Source organism: Colletotrichum graminicola (assembly GCF_000149035.1).
Source record: "Colletotrichum graminicola M1.001 genomic scaffold supercont1.52, whole genome shotgun sequence".
In the NCBI taxonomy this organism is placed as follows: domain Eukaryota; kingdom Fungi; phylum Ascomycota; class Sordariomycetes; order Glomerellales; family Glomerellaceae; genus Colletotrichum; species Colletotrichum graminicola.
Window position 1 is genome coordinate 47,292 of NW_007361056.1, and position 22,318 is coordinate 69,609.

At 55.3% G+C, this 22,318-nt stretch overlaps 7 protein-coding genes across 7 annotated transcripts; 2 read left to right on the forward strand and 5 right to left on the reverse strand.

The window, feature by feature from the left end:
- Positions 1–427: 427 nt before the first annotated feature.
- On the reverse strand, positions 428–1,371 carry GLRG_09758 (RNA recognition domain-containing protein; the record flags this gene model as incomplete). Its single annotated transcript, XM_008100443.1, has 2 exons — positions 428–1,187; positions 1,292–1,371. The coding sequence occupies 2 exons, from the start codon at positions 1,369–1,371 to the stop codon at positions 428–430; spliced, it is 840 nt and encodes a 279-aa protein (XP_008098634.1).
- A 1,368-nt stretch (positions 1,372–2,739) lies between these two features.
- On the reverse strand, positions 2,740–4,788 carry GLRG_09759 (GMC oxidoreductase; the record flags this gene model as incomplete). The annotated part of the gene is made up of 2 exons (XM_008100444.1): positions 2,740–4,210; positions 4,277–4,788. 2 exons carry the CDS (start codon positions 4,786–4,788, stop codon positions 2,740–2,742), a joined length of 1,983 nt encoding a protein of 660 aa, XP_008098635.1.
- Positions 4,789–5,259: 471 nt separating this feature from the next.
- GLRG_09760 (uncharacterized protein) lies at positions 5,260–9,020 on the reverse strand (the record flags this gene model as incomplete). The annotated part of the gene is made up of 8 exons (XM_008100445.1): positions 5,260–6,227; positions 6,307–6,462; positions 6,521–6,575; positions 6,652–6,689; positions 6,742–6,933; positions 6,992–8,302; positions 8,603–8,798; positions 8,856–9,020. 8 exons carry the CDS (start codon positions 9,018–9,020, stop codon positions 5,260–5,262), a joined length of 3,081 nt encoding a protein of 1,026 aa, XP_008098636.1.
- Positions 9,021–9,819: 799 nt separating this feature from the next.
- Positions 9,820–11,668, forward strand: GLRG_09761 (uncharacterized protein; the record flags this gene model as incomplete). Its single annotated transcript, XM_008100446.1, has 5 exons — positions 9,820–9,899; positions 10,009–10,306; positions 10,364–10,562; positions 10,619–10,819; positions 10,896–11,668. The coding sequence occupies 5 exons, from the start codon at positions 9,820–9,822 to the stop codon at positions 11,666–11,668; spliced, it is 1,551 nt and encodes a 516-aa protein (XP_008098637.1).
- A 329-nt stretch (positions 11,669–11,997) lies between these two features.
- Positions 11,998–13,526, reverse strand: GLRG_09762 (major facilitator superfamily transporter; the record flags this gene model as incomplete). The annotated part of the gene is made up of 2 exons (XM_008100447.1): positions 11,998–13,326; positions 13,392–13,526. The coding sequence occupies 2 exons, from the start codon at positions 13,524–13,526 to the stop codon at positions 11,998–12,000; spliced, it is 1,464 nt and encodes a 487-aa protein (XP_008098638.1).
- An 868-nt stretch (positions 13,527–14,394) lies between these two features.
- Positions 14,395–16,479, reverse strand: GLRG_09763 (fungal specific transcription factor domain-containing protein; the record flags this gene model as incomplete). Its single annotated transcript, XM_008100448.1, has 2 exons — positions 14,395–14,960; positions 15,021–16,479. The coding sequence occupies 2 exons, from the start codon at positions 16,477–16,479 to the stop codon at positions 14,395–14,397; spliced, it is 2,025 nt and encodes a 674-aa protein (XP_008098639.1).
- Positions 16,480–17,837: 1,358 nt separating this feature from the next.
- GLRG_09764 (hydantoinase B/oxoprolinase) lies at positions 17,838–21,689 on the forward strand (the record flags this gene model as incomplete). The annotated part of the gene is made up of 1 exon (XM_008100449.1): positions 17,838–21,689. One exon carries the CDS (start codon positions 17,838–17,840, stop codon positions 21,687–21,689), a length of 3,852 nt encoding a protein of 1,283 aa, XP_008098640.1.
- Positions 21,690–22,318: the final 629 nt, after the last annotated feature.

Here is a 22,318-nt window from a genome sequence, read left to right on the forward strand (position 1 = left end):
TTGCTCATGGCTAGACTGCTGTGTAAACCTACTGACGCTTGCATCGTATTCTCGCATGCTACCAACAGCACAAGCTGCATGTTGGTGCGTTTGTTCAGTAGTGTCTGATCATTTTGTTTCATTTCGGAACGATGAATGATACTACCTTGGTAAAAGTCATGCCATAGCAAGTAGCAAGTGATCAGATTTTCTCAGGTCATTGCAACTGCAGACCATTCATAAGGCCCATTCATTACATGTCGCGACATCGCAAAAGTCACTCGGAAAAATCGTCGATGCCATAAGCTTGCATTGAAAGCTGTAAATACCTAGAGTGCCCGAGGGGAAAACCGCCTGCGAACAGCCATTATACTGTCGTGCCTAATAAACCCAGCCAACGCCTGCCCTCATGTAACCTTTTTGCGTCCCACAAACGTGGCCAATTCCTTTACGACGACTTCTCATCGGTCGCAGCCGAGGGCTTGGACAGAGGGACAGCAGTCGTGGGGTCGGGGTTGGTGGGAGACTGGGTGCCAATAGTCTCGCCAGTGGCAGGAGGAACAGACTTCTCCTTCTCCTTGCCGAGGAATCTCTCGAGACCCGAAGCCTTAAGAGCACTGCCGCCGTGCTCCTCCTTCTTTAAGTCGGCGAGGCGGCGTGCCTCAGTGTGGATGTCCTGCACCTGTCTTGAGCCGGTCTCGTAGAAACCCACAATCTTCTTGCCAGTGGGAGAGCTAGTGGCCTTCTCAAAGTAGGAGCTCAGTCCGCCAAAGATGCCCTGGGCCTTGGCGGTGATGCCGTAGGACTGGTCAGTGGCCTTGGCACGGTCGGTTGCGTGGTACTTCTGGTCGAGGCTCTGGAGGGTGCTAAAGAAGCGGTTGGAGACGCCGTGCTGGCTGTCGAGCTCGATGGCGCGCTGAAGAGCAGCGTCACCGACGACATAGCCTTGAGCGAGGTATTCGGCCAGGATACGAGAGCGGGGCTTCTCCTCCTGGGTAATGTCATCCGAGTCGCGGCTAGCATTCTCCTTGTGGTGGGGGGCATCATCGGTGGGGTCGCCACCGGCGCTGGTGACGGTGATGTGAGAAGTGCCGAGCTGGGTGTTGTTCAGGAGAAGAGCCGTCTTGGCGGCGGTCTCCTTCTCAAAGGTGACGGCAGCATCTTTGGTCTCGCCTGAGGGAGTAACCTCAATGTTGGTGATCTTGCCGCTACGGAGCGTCAGCAGGTGATCAAAGAATGATGCGGGGGGGCGTGGAAGAATCGGGCCATCGCAGGCTGACGCGTGCCGAAATGGCGGGGGTAGCGGACTTACCAGAAGCTGAAGAAATCCTTGATCTCCTTATCTTCGGTCGCGGAAGCGATGTTCTTGACGTAGACGGTGGTGTTGGACATGATGGCGATTGATGAGTTGCAGCGATGTGTGTGTTGTTGGGAGAAAGAAGTGTGTGTTGTAGGAGGGAGCTTTGTGAGGGTAGCAGCAGAGTGGTGGATGGGGGGGTATCAAGGGAGCAAATGCAGGCTGTCTCGAGTCGGTGTGTTTTAGCGTGGGTTGTATTGGGAGAAACTGGAACAAAGAATCGGCGGGTTTTCGGGATTGTGTGGATGATGGTTTTATGTAGTGAAATGTGGACGAGCAACTATGGGAATGTGGGAAGAAAGGTAAATGATCAGATGAAGGGTCATGAGGACGCACTTTACGTTTTTTCTGAGCCAAGCAAGAGAGTGGCAGAAAGAGTGGCAGGGGCAGAGGCAGAGGCAGAGGCAAGAAAGGGCGGCCTCCAGCTCAGAGTCCCACCCGCCCCTCGCACGCATGCATTAGACGAGACAGGCAGGGGGGAGGGCGAAGGCGAAGGCGAAGGCGAGCCCCTTCCTTCCCTTCTTTCCTGTCTCTTCCTTCCCCCTAACCTCACCTCTTGCTCATGTGTGGGCATGTGCACGGCATGCTAGGCAGGGACGATAGGTAGGAACAAGGGTAGCTTCCTCGCCGGACCCCCAGATCCGGGAGGGGAGAGGCGACTGTCAGACGTCATCGGCTACGCATATGAGGAGCTCGTGCCAGGGTGGGTGGGGGTGGCTGAGCTGAAGCTTGGACCACGGCTAGTCCCACTAATAACGCCACACTCCAGCAACGTACCTTTACTAGGAGAATCTGACGAAGACGCTACCTCCACGTGCATCAGCCTTCAATATCCTAGCTATTACTAGCTGGCCAGCTCAAATCATAGAACGCCCTGGAACATGGGACGACGGCGGCAACCCTGACATTTCCTCCTTTCCTCCTGATTCGTCCCATACACCCACCGCCCACCGTCCTAAGCTCTCCCAACACCAGATGACGCTCAGCGGCTCATTGCGAATACGACCAGAACGCGGATTCAGACAACGGCACGTCTCTTCCGCCATACACGGTAGTCTGCTCGGTGGTTCACAGCCTTCCTTGATTGCGACGCGACAACGGGACGACGTGGCTTGTGGCACGCACGGTGGGTGTTCTTTGGTGGTCTGGAGGTTCTTGCGGTAGCTTGGGAATCCCAAAAAGGCTTGGCGCTTTTGATTGATGATGGTAGGCTTGGGGATCGGGAGATAAAGCAAGACACGAGCTTGGTAAAAGCCAAGTAATTAGCCATATGGCCGCCCCTTGGAGGAAAAACTCTCCCATTCCATACTCGCAAATTCAATATCAGGCGTGCCAGCCAATCAAACCCCGTCTCACCCGATACTCAGGTGGATGGCGCTCATTACGCCACTTGCGTGGCGCGCCTATACGGATACTTCGCTCAGAATCACATCCGACGCCTTTTGACTGATGATGAAGGTCGCTACGACCGGAAACGCCCCCGGCGCGCGCGGGAACACACTCGCGTCCACCACCCTCAGTCCCTCGACACCCAGCACCCGAAACTTCGAATCCAGCACCGCCATGCGGTCCCCTTCCGCCCCGACCTTGCAAGTGCCCGTGGGGTGATGCCCGAACGTCTGCTCGCGGATCCACTTCTTGTCCGACTCCGCGTCCGCGTCGCCACACCCACCGTCGCTTCTGACCTGCGAGCACGGCGGTTCCGCCGGCTCCAACGGACCCCACGGACCTTGGACGTTGCTCATGCTCCGCCGGCCCCACGCTACAATCTCGGCTAATGCTCCAAGGTCCGTCTCCGCCCCCTCCTTGTACAGCTCAAAGTTGATCTCGGGCGGCTCCGTCGGGTCCGCAGACCGGAGCTTGACGTACCCGGCCTTGTTCTGCGGATGCATCTTCACCACCGAGAAGCCCATCGTCGTAGGCGGGTCGACGAGCTCCGGCTGCTTCACCGGGGGCCAGAAACCCCGGAACGCATTGGGCCAGCTGAAGATGAAGACGTCCCGTTCGCCGTTTAGCGAGAAGTTGGACTTGAGCAGAAGCGCGTTCGAGTTGTATCCGGGCCGCATGTACGGCCCCTTGCCTTGCCGCCAGAGCGCTTCACAAGGGTCTCCCGGTGTTCCCTTTGCGCATGTCGGCTCGTTGGGGCTAGCAATGGCTGTAAGATTGAGCTGGGCGTGTCCCACAACGGGGAATTCCTGGTTTTCCTGGAGGTTCCGGCCGACACCCGGCAGATCCGCCACGACCTTGATGCCGAGAGCCTCGAGATCGGCTTTGTTTCCGATGCCACTAAGCTGCAGGATCTGGGGCGAGTTGAAGGCTCCGCCTGCCACGATGACTTCGCGAGAGGCGAACGCTCGTGCGGTCTCGCCTGTTCCTGATGCACTTCGTCGGAGGTCCGCGCCGTATATGGAATTACCAACCAGGTATCCCACCCCGATGGCTCTGGGCTTCCTGACGCTCGTCTCATTGAATAGGACCTTCGTGGCCAGGGAGTTGGGCGACAAGGCCAGCGGATACTTGGGCGAGCCGTCCGGGTTCTTGGCTGACAGAGTCTCCAAGATGAGAGTGCGGGCGCTGTACCGTTCCCATCTCTCAGTCGCATGGGAAGACAGTCCCCAGAGCCCCTCTGTGGTGTCGCGGTTTTCGCTAAGGAAGTTGCCGTCGCTCACCAGCATCTCAATGAGCTTGTCCGGGTCTTGTCCGATGGATCGGACATGCGACTTGAGCACGTCCATCACGCCCGGGTTCCTGATGTACTGTGACCCGTTGCCGAGGTTGGTCTCAAAGTAGCCGTCGAACCCATGTCCGGGGGTGCCCCTGCGAAGATAATTGTTCCTCTCGATCCTCTCAAAGATACGTCTCATGTTGCTGTGGCTGTACTCGCGTTAGCATAGCTGCACCCAGCCGACCTGATGATTTTCCAGCGGCATGTCCACTCACTTCCACGAAGTATCCCCCGTGACGTTCTGCACAAAATCCCAGTCCCCGTCGCTAGGCAGCCACGTCGCCATCGCGTTCGTGACCGACGATCCTCCGACCGTCGCGCCGCGGGGATAATACACCCCCAGCAGCTCCGCGCCCTCCGGCGCCCTCGCCGCGTTGCCCACCCAGTACGAGCCGTTGGCGAACCTCCACGTCAGGTGGTTGTTCCGCCGCTCCGTCTCCTCGTCCGAGTGATGCTTCACGAAGAAGAACCAGCCGTCCGCGGGCGTGACCATGTAGCCGCCGTTGGCGATGATGGTGCGCACGTCCGAGCTTTGGTCGTCTCCCGCTTCGAGCAGGAGGGTCGAGTGGCCCGCCCGCGCGAGGTTGCAAGCCAGAGGCCCGCCACCGGGACCGGAGCCGACGACGATGTAGTCATAGGTGCGGTTCGACGGCTCGGGATGGGCGAGGGTCGTGAGCGGGAGGAGAAGGAGAGCCGTCAAGGCTGTGATGGACCGGAGGACGGCCATGGTGTTGATGCGACTGTTCAGCAGCCCGGGCCAGATGCTTGGGTGTAGTTCATTTTCACCTTTTCGCCAGCTAATCTTCCCTAGGGTCTCTTAAGTACTCGTACATCTTAGCACTTGGCATGACCCTGTCCTCATGACCAATGTCTCAGACAAGTTTTTTCCTCTTTCGCCCCGCTTAGCTCGTCCAACAGCATACTTTCACAATGTCCAAGATGGACGGCCTGGTACGCTGCAAGTTTACCAAATCTTTAGCGGGTGTAATCATGCAACGGTCTGGGGCGGGGGGCGGAGTTCGTCCAAAGCTTGAAGAGATCCCTGCCGTCAGGATGTAACCTCAGTTTACAGGTCTAGACTCACGGTGCTCCTTGACCCTGGCTGGCCTGCCCTCGCAACATAGATTGAAGTGTCATCAGTCCAAACATTATAAAAGGCCCGAGTTACCAATATAGTTACAATTCCTCTGATTCGATTCTACCGAAAGCCTGGCAGCATAGGACCTCCGGGGCCCATACTAGAACCACCTTGCTGCTGCTGCTGCTGCTGCTGCTGCTGATTGTTCAACTGGCCCTGGATGCTGAGACCCGGCGGGACCTGAACATTGACGGAGCCAGGTGACATACCGGGCCCCATGTTGGTTCCCCCGCCGCTGGCTCCCATGGAAGGCCCGGCCATATTCAAGCCGCCTATCCCCGTGTTGCTTACGCCGCCGTACCCCGGCTGCCAACCTTGGTTCGTGAAAAAAGCGCCCTGGATCTGGGTGTTGCTCCCATACGGCACGCCTCCTCCCATGGGGTTGATCCCGGCTTGCCCGCCGCTGTACGGCATTGTGCTGCTGCCTAGCTGCGGGCCTATCCCGTACCCCTGCTGAACCTGTCCGAAGCCCGCCCCCTGGTGGCCGCCGAAGACGAACTGCTGCCTGTTGAAGTCGTCGAAGCGGTGCTCCCGCGCGTGCGCCTTCTCGTAGTCGGCGCGGCCGTGCTTGACCTCGTACAGGTACGCGTTGAACTCGTTCGACACCTTTGCCACCTTTTCAAAGTGCTCGCGCCCCACGACGATCGGCCCGGGCACCCGGCCCTCCCCCTTGTGCCACTCGGCGAGCGCCACAGCCGTCTGGAAGGCGTTACGGATCTGCCGCCCGTTCCAGACCGGCCGGCAGTAGTCCACCGTCGTCTGCATGTTCCACAGCTCCTCGGCCAGTGCCGCGACCTCCTCGTGCTTGAACCGCACGTGCTGGTACTCGTCTTCCGGGGCGGCCTGCTTGGAGAGCGCCTCCGTGCGCTTCATCTGCATCTCCCAGATCCTCCTCGTCTGCTCTCGGGTGAGGGGCGGGTAGTACAGGGCCATCGACATGCGCGATTTGAAGGCCTCGTCGAACGAGCCGACTTTGTTCGTCGTGAGGAACAGGATGCCCTCGTAGTATTCCATTACTCGGAGGAAGACTGGCTGCGTCAGCATTCTGTGTTCATACAATATGATGACGGCGTCTTCGGCGCAGCCACTAGAGGTGCTTTGACTTACCAGACACCAAGGCGTTTCGCTCAATGTTGTCCTGGCTTCGTTCGGCAAGGAACACGTCGGCTTCGTCCAAGAGAAGAACGCAATCCCAGGCCTGCGCCATTTGGAATGACGACTGAAAGTTGTTTTCAACCTCGGCAGGGGTCATGCCCAGGTCACCTGTACGTATGGATCAGCAAATATATTCCAATGCCCACATGGTATTGTAGATCCTAACCGCAGGTGATGGGCAGTAACGGCTTGTTGTAGTACTGAGCCACCGTTTCTGGTAACTATTGTGAGCACAAGTACGGATCGGCGTCATTATGGGGGGGGGGGGTACTCGCCGGCTGTGGATGTCTTTCCTACTCCCGGAACTCCATGCAACAAGATGATAAGCCCTTTGCCTGGTGCACTATGTTAGCATCTCTATTAATACCGGGGATAGACTTGACGGACCCTTGTCTTGAATGATATCAAACTGTCGCCGCTCCGACTTCTTCTTGCGGAAGTGGGTGGCCATCAGGGACTTGATGATTGACCTGTGTCCGTCGTCTATTTGAAGATTATCCCATGCTTGAGGGTCTTCTTCCATCCGCATCAAGCTATGAGCCTGGTTGTCCAAAACCCCAGATCCGAGTGGGAGGCAAGCTAAGGTGTCTCAAATCAGCAAATTTCCAGCAACATTTCGAACACGAGTCTTGATTACCCCATTTACGAGTGCGCAGAATGAATGCAAAGACCCTGTTCGGCAAAAGTAGAACATCGTCTCCAGAAGGCGGATCCTGCCCATGCAGCTCGGCAGGTTGTGTTGGGTCCGTGTATTTAAGCACTTTTTCTGCTAATCGCACGTCCCAAATTCCATCGTCATCATAACCAGGTGGCGAGACAGGTGGCAGGCCAGGTGACCCAGGTGGCTCAGGTGGCTGGCGAAGGTCTCCTCCTCTTTCATCTAATACTCTTGAGAGGCCCCTAGATGTACGTCCTGGTCTCCAAGTGGGGATTGCCCGCAAGCAACGATCAAAATCCACAACGACTGGACTTTCAATGGCTTCCGAAAGGACCGTTAAGGAGTCTATCGTATCCTTCTGCGGATGACAAAGGGCGGCCCCCTCAGGCTCGTGTATCAGACTTCGACCTCTATAATAGCTGTATGACCACTTGGTGTAAGAGATAAAGTCTTCTCCTCTTTTTGAGATGGTGTCAACGTCAACGAAACCATCCCTTACGGCGAAGTTCAGGGGGATGATCGGAAGAGCGCTAACGCCTGATAGACCCTCAAAATGATCAACCTGGAACGTCTTGAGGATGCGAACGAAGTTGTTGCCATCAAAGTCCAGATAATAACAATCCAGTAAGAGAGGTAGCCATTTGTCTCCGCCTGCTAAGCCTCCTCGTTTCCGAAAGCCATTGGGCAAACGAGGGGAGAACTTGCCTCCTGAGCTTCGTACCACCCGCCATAGCTTTTGAGGGACGCCCGGGTCTTTTACGTATGCTATACTCCCAGGATAGAACAGGTGCCATAACTCCTGGAAATGAACCTGAAAATCATCTGCGTCTCTAATTGCGTTCCGAAGAGGCGAGATATACTCATCTATGAATGAGATTAAAACACCGAGATCTGAAGCAGCCTCTTCGCGCTCCTCTGCTGTAAGGTATTTCCAGTCGTATCCTGAGGTGAAGATGATATCTTCTCTTTCTTCTTGCGTTAATGTCTCCTGAGGAGGGAATTCCGCGACAATAACCGTGTTTGTCGGCTTGTTCAGGTCCAGATCGGTGTCCATCACCAGAGCAGGGCCAGCAGGTTCATTGCATAGCGTTTGGATTTCTGAAAGTCTGCGCCGTATCTGGCTTTCGAAACAAGCGAACATCTTGTAAGGACGTGAGAAAGTCAAGCCCGAGGGCCCATGCATGTTTAACGCGCCATCGGTAAGCGTGAAGAGTATCCTTTTGAGCGGTAATGATTTGATACGCAATCTAGGAGGCAATGCCGGAATGCCATTGGGTCGTGCTCGTAGCACTGTAGGTTTCGGTCGATCAGTACCCTGTGGGTATGAAAGAGGTGCCTCTTCTATTAGCAAATCGATGGCTGATTCAGAATCTATCGCCGCATGAATGTGGTGGTATTCCTTCCATGTCATCTTTCGCAGCCTGGGGGTTGAGGCTGTCCTTTTGACATAGTCGCTCGCGACTGAAGACGGAGGTCGTGGTTTAGCGCTTAGGACTTCCGAGAACCACTTCATCATCCTCATGTGATTGACAAAAGTCCTCAATTCTGGCCTTAGACTATTATCATCGAGCAACCCTTCTTCTGCCATACGGAAGTCTTCCGCCATTTCAAGGATATATTGCACCCCGGAAGGGTCCTGTGAAGTCTCGGAGTTATTGCCTCCAGCCTCGGACTGATTGCAATCTTGAGAACCTATGCTGGGTGCATCTTCCACCTTCTTTGAGACATCAATGGCTGCATCTTGCGGGTTTGATGATTCCGGTACATCTTCAGGGTCTTTTCTTTTCTGCTTCGGAGGGTCAGTCCTCAAGGTAAAATTGCACACCAAAAATAAAAGACCTACAGGTGTAGCAAAAGGTGTTGTTGCTTGGCTCTCGATGCCATCGTGTGCCTCATTCTCCGACAAAACCATCGAATCGTCGGTGGAAGACAAAGTCGTGCTATGCGGTAAGGCGTGAGGTAAATCGCTTCCCAAAGCATGTAGCGGGCCTTGCGTGATGGAAGACATGATCGTTGGCTCGTGATGTAAGCCGATATTAAGGCTATTGTCCGCTGGCAGAATGGGGAGGGGGTGGGATGTTCGATGGGCGGATGCGAGTTTTGATGAAGCGTATAGTCGATCAAGAGGGATTTTGTAACGAAAATCAGACGCCCCTCAGTAGAAGCACCGAAACATGGAATGGTAAGGGACGCGATCGAGACGGGTATTTGGATGTTGTCAGGCCATTGATTCTGAAAGGCAAAGACGGCATGCACTCTAGGAAACAAGTTCGGTTACGAAGAAAATACGAGAACATGGGAAGCTTTATGCGAACGAACGTATTACCGTCTTGGGGTACTTGCAATGGTGTTATCTGGGCGTTGCGCTCCGAGTGGCCAGCCTGATTTCTCGAGACTCGGGGGTAAGCCTTTTTATCCTTTCGGGATCAATACTCATGCATGTCAGATGCCAATACTCTCAGACAAGATATACCGTCCAATAGATGCCAATTTCGGCGCTATCTCCCGCATTCTGTCTGTGGAAAATCAATTCCGAAGTGACATCGGAAAGGAGTCGTGTGCGCATTTAACTGGTGTGTGTGTCTATGTTCATGAGCTCGTTTGCATCGTAGCCGCCGCTCATGCATCAATGTTGCAGGTTACTTATCTTCCAGCCTGATGACCACGCGCACATGGCCACCCATTTCCGCAGACTTCCTGTAATACTAAGCGAAGCCTGCTTCTAAGCATATGAAGCCAATGATCCCGTCGTCTCATTTCAAAGTTCCCCAAAGCAACTCGCACAAGTTGTCTTCCAGGTTCCAGACATGTCTGCCTATGTCGACTCGTACATCGAGACGCGAGCTGGAGAGCTTGACCCAAGCTGGCAGTTCTCGGCCAGAAACAAGTTTGTAGAGAATAAAATAAAGCAGAAGGCATCCAAGAGGTAGAGTTTTGTCTCCTTCTGACGTTTCGTACCAACGCACTGGAGAATCTAACCTGGGAACATATCTCAGGATCAACGAACGCACAAAATCTTTCAAGACACTGGTCAGCGTATTTGTAAAGCATACCAAGCGTGATGAGCTCTCGAGATTCGACGTCGACCGCCAGTTCGTCTGGGAAGACGTGAGAGCTATGGCATCAGACGCGATTGAGCAGGACGCCTCCAAGACGAAATGGCGACAGAATCCATTCAGAGCAGCAGGTCGATCGTTCCAGCAGAACGCCTCGAATCTCGAGATGCTGGTGGAATTTCTTCCAAACGGAGAGTTCACCGGCATTCTCTGCGGGGCTTTGACCTTCGTTTTCTGCGTACGTGGGATCCTAACAGCAGCACCAGCAGACTTTCTCAGCTGACTACTACTACAGGCCGCAAAACGCCTAGACGAGGTTCGAAACAAGATCATGAACTGCCTGGAGAGCCTGCCAGACATTGTGGAGGACACGGAAGAGTATGTTCAGATATACGCCGAGGACACTCGCGTTTGGAGTGCGGCAGAAGATTTGTATTTAGGAATCCTCGACGGCGTCGAAGCCATGCTGCAATGGATTGATAAGTCAGCTTTCGGTGAGATTCCCCGAAAACAAGTTTGGATTCAGATTCTGACTTATCGGGAACAAAAGAACGGGCCTTCAATGCACTTCTGCGTCCTGCCACCTACGGCAAGAGTTTGGAAGAAGAAACCATCAAAGGGAGCATCGAGGCCAATGTCGCTAAATTTCACAAATTTGTGACAAGAAGCCTACACAAAAATTTCAACAAGTCATTGAAGGCACTGAAAGAGCAACTCAGCGGCCAAGTAAAGCTGGCGCAGTGGATGGACGGTCAGTTGCAATAAACTCCAGACCCAAGGGGTGCCCAAGCATAGATGGATGACCTGACAATTTGTTCTATGGCCAGAAAATCCCCAAGCAGCGAGATTATTCAAAACGTCCTTTGTGACTCTGGACCAGCTCCGTATCAGCATCAACATTAACCTGCAAATCATCGAGAAAGACTTAGTTACGGCGATGATCGACGCGCAGAACGTCTGCACAGAGGATATGACCAATCGCGCCATGCTCGTCCTCCGCAACAACAGCTTCGCGGCATGGTTGCAATCTACGAGTTCCCAGATCCTGTATCTAAACGGGCGAATGGACCTGAGTCCGGAGCAGGAAGCGGCGTCACCATTGACACTGCTCTCCTGCTCACTCGTACAGAGACTGAGACAGTCCGACCGCAGTCTACCTCTCGTCTATCTATGTGGCAGGCACAACCGACCGAACGATCCTTACATGGGGCCTAGCGGGATTATGCGCTGCCTCAACGCTCAGATTGCCCAGTCCCTGACACCACGCGAGGTTGACCTTTCTGGAATCAACTTAAGCGTCGTGGATGGCGTCAGGGGGCAACAGCTGGAGGCTCTCTTCACGCTCTTCCGGCTATTTCTGCTTTCTGCAACTGGAAAAGTGGTGTTTGTCATCTTGGAAGGCGTGTCTTGGTTGGAGGTGGGACGCCATGTGCAAGGTCTTGGGGCGGTGGTCTCGTTCCTCTGGTACCTTGTCCACGAGTTGAACCAGCAGGGTCACCGCGTGATACTCAAGGTCCTGGTCACCAACTCAGCGACAAGTAACTACGCAAGAAGATGGCTTCCGAAGGAATGCATAGTCGAGATGGAAGAGGCCAGGTGAGAGATGCGGGAACACAATCGCCGAGACATTTTAGGCCGTGATATCCGCCGCCAGCTCTGGCTAATCTGCCGCTAGATCCCATTTCTCTTATTGACATCCGATTTTCTTTTATTCTATACAGAAACTCTACTCGAACCGTATAAATAAGCCATGACGTAGATTAGTTTGTTCTGATGAAGGCATGCATGTACGAAGTCCATTCAACAGGTTTGGATTAAGGGATTGGATTAGAGATCAGATATGGATGGATAGGAATAGCAATCATAACAGGGATAAGATTAACAGGGAACTTTGAGAGTAATTACAGTCCAGTCTTGCCTCTGAACTCTCTAAGTGTGGTAATGGAAGTCCAACTCCCCGTCACCAGTCTTGACCTTCCGCTTGTCTTCAATCTCCCCGCTCGCAATCTTCCTCTTCGTCTCGTTGCAGTGGCGAATGTAGAGCCACTTGGCAACCACGAGAAGCTGCGCGACACCCAGCGCCCCGACGGAGATGGCGTTTCCAAGCAGGTAAGGCGCTTTCCGGTAGATCTGTCCTGCCACAATGCCGGCACAGTTGCCGATGGCCTGCTGCATACCAATGGCCGTGGCACGACGGTACTGGGGCGCGACGTTGACGTTGAGCCACGTCAGGTTGAGGCCGGGGCCGTTGTACACAGCAATGGCACACAGGAAAGTGGCGAAGAACTTGACGCCACTGCTCGTGGGGCAAATGATGAGGATGTAGCCGATTATACCGGGGATGTTGGCCAGGAAGATGAGGGGTCCTCGGATGAGCATCCGGTCCGACACATAGGCCGTCGCCAGGAAGGCAATGGCGCCGAAGAGGAAGACGGGGATGCTGAGGTACTGTGCTTCGATGCTGGTGCGGCCCATGCTGACGATGATGGAGGGGAGGAAGGTGCTGAAGCCGTAGAGCAGGATGTCCTGGCAAAACTGGATGGCGCCGCTCAGGTAGAGCTTCGGATCGCGGAGCTCAACCTTGATCTCATTCCAGCTGAACTCCTCACTTCCCATGTACTGAGCCCTCTGTGCAGCACGGACCTTCATCATCCTCTTCTCCTCGACCGATAGGAAATACGCTTCCGAGGGGTCGTTGGGAAGACCGAAGAAAAGAATCGGCGCGATGAGGATGCTCACAATGCCTTCGACGATGAACACCCACCTCCACCCGGCGTAACCACCGACCCCGTCCATCTTCAGGAGGGCATACGCCAGCAAGCCTCCAAAAGCACCGGCAATGGCCGAGCAGACGAACAGATACGACACTCTCTTCGCCTGCTCCTCACGCTTATACACCAAGGTCAAGTATAAGTTCAGGGCAGGGAACAGACCAGCCTCGCACATGCCAAGGACGAGGCGCACGGCGTAGAGGCCCCCGATGTTGTGGATGAAGCCGGAGAGGATGGTGGCCAGCGACCAGACAATGCACAGGCCGGTGAGCAGGACGCGAGGGGTGATGCGCTTCATCATGATGGTCCAGGGCGGCTCGAAGACTACGTAGGTCGCGTAGAAAATGGAGATGGCGGTCGAGTACTCCTGCGTCGACGCGCCGATGTCCTCGGGCATACCCGCGACCCTGACGTTGCCGATATTGGAACGGTCGAGGAAGCAGGTGAGGTAGACAACCATGATGATTGGCACGAAGTATGCGTCGAGCTATATCAAAGAAATCGCAACGGTTAGTGTCTCTGTCCCACCTCATTGGTGTGTAATCAACAAACCTTGAGCAGGAGCTTCTTCTCTGCCACGGGGTCTAGTGACTCTATCGCCATTGTTCCGTTGTTGGACTCTGAGCGGTCGATATCGCTTCCAAGTCCCTTTTCCGTGATACCGCCGGAGGCATCTCCGGGAGTCATGATCGTAGCCATCGCCGAATTCGGGTGGCCTCGGTCGAGGTCTGGGGAAACCGTTCTCAAGAATACACACTATAGTGCAGCCGGAGTGAATTGCAGAGGTCTACACGGGGTTTTCAATTGAACATTGACTTCTAGGAGCCTAAAGCTGTAAGCAAACCACCACGCCAGGCATTGGGATGGGAGAGGCACCAGCCTTTATCTTCGACCAACGCGTACCGTGCCACGGTAGATGTGACAGCACCCCATGCACCTATCCATGAGCTAGCTCTATCTCTTACCGAGCTTCCCTGCAAGCACTGACGTACGGGTTCCCAGTATCAGACGCAACATCGTGCAAGGGAACATGCCAATAGCTCCTTAACCGGCCTCCTCGACCCGGCCTGCACACGACGGTTCGTCAGATCGGAGGACCTCACCGACCCCTGCCGTGTGCGGGGAACATTCTCCACCGGGGGGTGATAACGCAGATAGCGCAGTTCCACCGACCGGCCTCGGAGTGGCACCCCTATGATCCAGGGAATTGGCTCCAGGTTGGGGTCCAATCGGAGATGATACACTGAGTTCAAGGGTTATTCGACGAGTTGCTATACTTGTCGGTTCTTTCAGGTCGCATACTGGTGCCAACCCGGCAGTCGACCATCTAGACGACCCGGTGTGTGGTAGTCTAAGGTTGACACCCCGGGGCAAGTTTTCCGTAACGTCGGGAATTAGCCGATTGGGGTACAGATATGATCCCTACACATCAGCGCAAGGCAGCCCTGCAGATCCCTGGGAAATGGGACGATTGGGCCCTTTAGCAAGATAAGCCACGCCGTCGATTATCTTTGGACAACCAGAGTCGCAGTTTGGTACCGTCCAGTAAAACGTGTTATACATCATCCATCCTATCGTCTGCTTGAGTCATACCCGCCGTTTGCGTCCATTGAGAGAAATCAAAGCTTGCGTCCATGGCCGGATCGGCGAAACCCTCCTCCCAGAGCCCGAAATCCATCACCGTGCTCACGCTATCATCGTAGAATGGCTCGCCGAGGGAGCTGTTGTCCACAACCGGGAAGGTGACCCTCTGTCCAACATTCTTCTGCATTGCACCGAAATCACGGTTGCTGTCATCCATGCCTGCAGGCATCATAGTCACTTCCGCGGGAGGAAGCCCCGTCGGCATCGCAGACTCGGTCGGTGAAAAGTCTGTCGGGAATGGAGGCAGGGGCTCGAGCTGACCATTCGTTCCTGGCATAATTGTAGAGCGAAGGTTGGCAAGAAGTTCATATCGAGCGCCCATGTGACTGTTACCCCGTTCCCCCATTCCCTTGAGGAGATCGAGCCCGGCGTTCATGGCCAGGATGCTGGAAGAGTCGGTAGGGAATGCGACGCAGACCATTACAAGAACGATGGACGCCGAGAAGATATGCTCTCCGTCCATATATCCGTACGTTGCTAATCGGTCCAAAGGTCAGCACAATGACACGGATTGCATCAGTATACCGGATGACATACCGACAAGGTCTCTCTGCGCCGCGATGGTCATAATGTTGATGGCATCCTGGGCCGCACCAATGCACATGTCGATGACCCTCACCGTCGCAGACGACAAGCCTTCTTTCCAGTCCCGCTCCTTCTCTCCAGGGTCATTGCTGCTGCGAATCCTCTGCAGCCGCTTCTGGACGACGTGGAAAAGCAACGGCCTCGCGGTCATGTTGATGCATGAGTGCCAATGTGCAAAAACAGAGACGCTCTCGCGACTGATACTGAGCCGCGCAGGGTCGAAGCGCAGCTCGTCTGGCAGGTCGCGGTTCCATCTCGAGAGTTTGAAGACAATGCTCTGTACCGAAGTCATCAAGCGTTTCCCGGACTTGGGGGCCGTATTGCTTGACTTGCGGTAGATGGTATTGTGGATCTCGCCGAGGATGCGGGACAGTTCGGTGTAGTGCCGTAGTACCACGGCCGGACAATACTCTGCCTCGGTGGGCAACCTCAAAGGTGGGTCAACGCCGATATCCTCGTCCTGGATGGTGATGGGATTGCCCGATTTCACCGACATGATGCGGTCCAGGCTGTAGACAGACCACCACACCCGCCGCCTGTGCTCGCGAGTCGCGTCGTCCAGCGTCGCCAGCTTCGCCTCCTGGCCGTGCAAGGGATTTTTTACCGGGCCGGAGCCGATCTCGTGATGCAAACCGAGTGATATGGCCATACGGAGGGCCATGCCGGTGTAGAGGAACGCGGCGTCGCGACGATTCATGTTCTGCATGAAATAGCCGACGAGGGCCAGGGTCTCGACACAGAGAATCGAACCCTCTTCGTGCGTGTCGGGCAATAGGTTCAAGGCATGAGTAAAGTATTCAAAGCCTGGCGGGCCTCTGAAGTCAACCCATTGGTTGACGGAGTAGAGCTGGCCAAAGGCCAGAATGATGAGCACCTTTGCGTACGACAGACATGCTTCTTTGTCAGAAGGGTCAGGCGGCCCGCGGTATGCCTCGACAAGTGCTCGGTCAAACTCTGCCTTGGGATCGGTGAAGGCGAAGATGGTGCCGATGTATGTGTATTGCGCCGCAAAGAGTCGTCGGGCGATGTCGATAGGAGGCAGCCGCACCTGCGTTCTCGACTGCTCTCGGCGCGAAGGCAAGGCGCTGGGTTCATAAAAGTTTGTGTTTGCATCCAGGCTGCCGTCGTCGCCGTAGAAACCAGAAAGATTCCTCACACTGCGCAAAAAGTTGTCTGAGTTGCCCGGGCCCTTGAAGCTCGTTGATGGTTTGTAAACGCTGAGTTGGTTGAACGGTTCGAGCAAAGGGTGCTCATCTTCGAACTCTTCGTCATGTTCTTCAGCGGCGTTGCGATGAACCTTTGCAGTCGTGGCAAGTTGAGACTGCCGGGTAATGGACTCTAGCAGCCCGCCGTTAGCCAGAACTCGCTTGGCCTTCTCCTGAGAAACGTTGGTCTCCAACCATACCATCATAAGCTTTCGCCTTGGCTTCAAGCTCTCTCAAGTAGCTACGCAGTACATCAGCTTGCGGTTACGATGGAGGCAGTCGTGGAACTCACGCTTCGGTGATGGTGATCTTCCTGGTTTCTTCATAGGTGCAGCGCAAACCCCCGTCTCGACATCGAGCACAAGCCGGCTTGTCTTTGGAGCAGTAGGATCGCCGTTGGCGACAGTTTGCACAGCTGTCACATAAATCTCAGCAAACACACTCTTAGTAGCAGGCAAGACAAAAGAGTCCAAAGCTTACGCTACTGGCCTCGAGTTTCCCAAATCAGCAGCCTGAGGCGGGGATGGTGAAATGGTTGCCATGTTGCGGCATGTACTGACGATGTCTTTGGCACATTCCCTCATGGAGTGGAGATGGTGACCCCCATGGCATGGCAAGGGGTATTTCTGGTGATGGACGGGACTCTGGTCTTTTTCCAAGTTCAGAATGGAGCCAGTGACACATGGAAACACTCGATGACGGGGATGTCGACGCGGGGAACGCAGGTTGGAGTCTCCGGGTCTTATGGAGAAGTCTCCACTCCGACCGGAGAGTGAGGAAGCCGACGACAAGCAAACCACGAGTTGTGAACCGTGACAGACCATTGCTTGCTGGGAGGGAGAGGGAGGATGAGTACGTACCGCAGCGCCCCGGATGATCGGCTGCATGTTAGTCCGTTATCTACCAATCACATGATGAAGCCAATCAAAAGCCCATGATAAGATGATCCGCTCGGGGACCCACTCCGACGGTTATAGTTGGGTGGCTGCTACCTACCTGTTTACCTAGTCTTCGCCCATTTCGCAATTCCACTCCGACCATCACAATCATGCCTTATCAAGTATCGGTCCTGACTGTTATTCTCATTCGATACATGTCAGATCGGGGACCCACCCCGGTGCGCCTGTCACTTCTGTTGCTTCATGGCGATGGCTGACCCAAAAGCCGACATGGCAATTGTGTCCGACTTACTGCGGTCTTCAGCCGTTGGTCACTGACATTGACACTGCTCAATGTACTCCGTACTCCGGTTTGAAAGCATTTGCCATACTGAACGGGGCAAAACGGAGATCCAAATTCAGGGCCAAGCAGGCATCCGATCGCGGCTCCTCTCCGAGTCCCAATTTCCCGATCTTTTCACCGTCGCGGCATATTGTTACATACATGATCACGACACATGCGTACCAGTCTTACATAACATCAATGTGAATGTCACCGGCCTCTTGACCTCACCCTGACTTCCATTTTGGCTACATATGTCTCACATCCTCTCTATACCCCTTCCTGATCTTTCCTCGTCCTTGACACGTTTTCTTGCGGCATCACTTGGCAGGACTCACACATCATGACGGTCAAATCACATCGCATCCGCATTTCCATCGATCGAGGCGGCACTTTCACCGATGTCCACGCCTCTATCCCGGGCAGAGGGGACATCATCCTGAAGCTTCTGTCAGTGGACCCTGCCAACTACCAAGATGCCCCGACAGAAGGCATTCGCAGGATCCTGGAGATGGTCACCGGAGAGACATTACCCAGAGGTCAGTTGCTTGACCTGTTCCATGTCGAGTCGATCCGCATGGGCACCACCGTAGCCACAAATGCCCTTCTCGAGCGGAAAGGCGAACGCGTGGCTCTGATCACGACCAAGGGTTTCCGTGACTTACTAGCGATTGGGAACCAATCACGCCCCAACATTTTCGACCTGTCCGTTGCACGACCTGAGGTCCTGTTCAACGAGGTTGTTGAGGTCGAGGAGCGCATCACGATGGAAGATTACACCGAAGACCCTGCATCTGTTAAGACGACCCCGACGTCTGATGACGCACAACTGGTCACAGCAGTAACAGGAGAGACGATCCGCGTTCTCAAGAGACCAGACTTGGCAGCGGTCAAGACCCAGCTCGAGAACGTCTGGGACCAGGGCTTCCGTTCCCTTGCAGTCGTCTTCATCCACTCGTACGCCTACCCGGAACACGAGCTGTTGGTCGGAAGGGTGGCTTCAGAAATGGGCTTCTCAGTGACTCTGTCATCGGAGGTCCAGCCCATGATCAACGTCGTTCCTCGCGGAATGTCCGCTGTAGCTGACGCCTATCTTACCCCTGTCATCCGGCAATATATCGACTCCATTTCCGCCAACTTCAAAGGCGGTTTCGGCGCAGCCGCGACCCGCATTGAGTTCATGCAATCAGACGGTGGTCTAGTGGACTACCGCAAGTTCAGCGGCCTGAAAGCCATCCTTTCCGGCCCGGCCGGCGGTGTTGTTGGGTACGCGCAAACCTCATGGGATGACGAAGAGCGTAAGCCGGTCATCGGCTTCGACATGGGCGGAACTTCTACCGACGTTTCGCGCTACGCGGGTGTGTACGACCACGTCTTCGAGACCACGACTGCCGGCATCGCCATTCAGTCACCACAACTCGACATTCACACCGTCGCTGCCGGAGGCGGCTCCATCTTGACCTGGAAGAATGGACTCTTCAATGTCGGGCCCGAATCCGCCTCGGCGCACCCTGGCCCTGCATGCTACCGCAAAGGTGGCCCGCTCACCGTGACGGACGCAAACTTGTTCCTCGGCAGACTGCTTCCCGAGTATTTCCCCAAAGTCTTTGGTCCCAAGGAGAACGAGCCTCTCAACCGGGAGGTCACCGCCGCCAAGTTCCTGGAGCTGACAAGCGAGATCAACAAGGATCGAGAGGTTTCTGGCCTCTCTCTCTTGTCTCCTGAGGAAGTCGCCCTCGGATTCCTAAAGGTTGCTGACGAGGGCATGGCAAGCCCGATCCGTGCGTTGACGGAAGCTCGTGGCTACGAGGCTGGTGCCCATCACTTGGCCTGCTTTGGCGGCGCCGGCGGTCAGCATGCCTGCTCTGTCGCGACCGTTCTCGGTATCTCCCGCGTCATCATCCACAAGTACTCCTCCATCCTTTCGGCGTATGGCATGTCACTCGCAGACGTTGTCCACGAGATTCAGAAGCCGTCCGCCATCACCTACTCCGAGGAGACCAAGGGCAGCATCCAGAAGCAGCTCGAGGAGCTCTCTTCTCAGGCCTCCTTGGAGCTGATGAAGCAGGGCTTCACCGAAGACCTCATCACGCACGACACCTACCTCAACATGCGGTACGCCGGATCAAGCAGCTCTCTCATGATCTTGAAGGGAGCCGACTGGGACTTTAAGACCGAGTTCGAGGATGCCCACCGTCGCGGATTTGGCTTTCACTTCCCCGAGAAGGCCATCATTGTTGACGACATACGCGTTCGAGCCACTGGCGCAGCTCGCGCCAAAGTGGAGAAGAGCCCCTTCGCCCAAATGAAGGCTGTTGAAGGCTCCTCTGCTCCCAGCCCCAAGCCTAGCGCCACCAACCAGGTCTACTTTGAAGGTCACGGGCATCTAGACACTTCCGTCTACCAGCTCCAGACCATCCCCGTTGGCGCTCGCATATCCGGCCCGGCCCTGATCATTGACAACACACAGACGATTCTCGTCACCCCATCCACGACCGCCACGGTACTCGAGAGCTATGTTGTCATTGACCGTGAGCCAGAAGAGAAAGTCTCCAAGAAAGATGGCGAACAGGAGGAGTTTAGCCCTGTCCAACTGACCGTCTTCGGTCACCGCTTCATGTCGATTGCTGAGCAGATGGGACGCACTTTGCAGAAGACCGCCGTGTCGACCAACATTAAGGAGCGACTCGACTTTTCTTGCGCAATCTTCAGTCCCGATGGTGGCCTTGTCGCCAACGCCCCTCATGTTCCCGTGCACCTTGGGTCTATGCAATTTGCCGTACGCTATCAGCACGAGCTTTGGAAGGGCAAGCTCCGGGACGGGGATGTTCTCGTCTCGAACCACCCGTCCTGCGGCGGTACCCATCTGCCTGACATCACCGTCATTACTCCGGTCTTTGACGGACATGAATTGGCCTTCTACGTCGCTTCAAGAGGGCACCACGCGGATATCGGCGGTATCCTACCCGGCTCCATGCCACCGACGTCATACGCCCTTTGGCAAGAAGGTGCTGCTATCGAGTCAACAAAGTTGGTTAGCGAGGGCCGCTTCAACGAGAATGAGGTCCGTCGCCTGCTCCTCGAGGAGCCCGCGCAATACGAGGGCTGCTCGGGTACCCGTCGACTGCAAGACAACCTTTCCGACCTCAACGCTCAGATTGCTGCCAACGCCAAGGGCATCTCCCTGATCAAGGCCCTCATTACGGAAAACGGCCTCGCGACCGTCCACCGATACATGTATGCAATCCAGCACACAGCCGAGCACGCTGTACGTGAGTTGATGCAATCCACGCTTGCCAAATTCGGTCCCGACCCGCTCCTTGCAGTGGACTACATGGACGACGGTACTCCCATCTCTCTCAAGATCACAATCGCCTCCGACGGCTCCGCTACCTTTGACTTCACCGGCACGGGCCCGCATGTCCTCGGCAACACCAACGCCCCCATCGCCATCACACACTCCGCCATCATCTACTGCCTGCGCGGCCTCATTTCCTCTCAGATCCCCCTGAACCAGGGTTGCCTGGCCCCCATCGACATTGTCATCCCCGAAGGCAGCATCCTCAACCCCGGCGCCGGCCTCGCCGTGGTCGGCGGCAACGTCCTTACCTCGCAGCGCATCACGGATGTGGTCTTGAAGGCGTTCCGCGCCTCTGCCGCCAGCCAGGGCTGCTGCAACAACCTGACCTTTGGCACGGGCGGCAAGGACCCCGTCACCGGCGAGCACAAGGACGGCTTCGGCTACTACGAGACCATTGCGGGCGGCGCCGGTGCCGGCCCGACCTGGGTGGGCCAGAGCGGCGTCCACACCCACATGACGAACACCCGCATCACGGACCCCGAGGTCTTTGAGAAGCGGTACCCGTGCATCCTGAGGCGCTTCCAGCTCAGGGAGAACTCGGGTGGCAAGGGTCGCAACAGGGGCGGCGACGGCACCATCCGAGAAATCGAGTTCCGCGTGCCAGTCCAGTGCTCGATCCTGAGTGAGCGGAGAAGCCGTCGGCCGTACGGCATGGAGGGCGGTGGTGACGGAGAATCTGGCTTGAACTTGGTCATCGTTCGGGATGATATGACCGGAAAGGACAGGACTGTTAATTTGGGTGCAAAGGCGACGACAAAGCTTCGCGCCGGCGAGAGGGTTATCATCCAGTCACCTGGAGGAGGCGCCTGGGGTGCGCCCATTGAAGCAAAATAGACGAGCAAGGACATGTAATGATTTGAAGCATACTTGGGAGTTTTTGGAATTCAACGTACTACCTGGTCAAAATGTTGTTGCCAAGACATTGACGTAAGAAGAGTAAAGAAAACAGGATCGCTTTGCAAACCTCATCTGCCATCAACTTTACCACTCTCACAAACATCGTCCCACCGTTGGACAACTTATCCTATTCGACTCCCAAGGGTAGCTAGTCAGCTAGTCCATCTGGGCGCCATTGTCAATGTCATGTCTCACTCCATGAAAGGCAAGAGTTGGCTACGCAGACTAGCCGCGACGTTCCAAGCCTAGCGCAGGCATTCTTTGCTAATGCGACTTGCCGTATGCGGCGATGAGGCTTGTGGCCAACGATACGGGTTCGGAAATCTTCACATGCGGTGTGCGTGCTTTCTTCAAACCATAGGGGGGTCCTGCATCAAGTAGATTCGGGCTGCCCTGGCTAGCAAACCCATTTTCGAACTAGTATGGCCAGGACCTCGGAGCCGTTCCGATCAGAACCCCGATGGCCGATAGGCGCAACCATATATATGTATGTATTCGCCTATGCTGAAGTCAACGGCCGTACGCCGATCATCGCCCTCGCCGGCGGATGAAGCTACTCGAAAAAG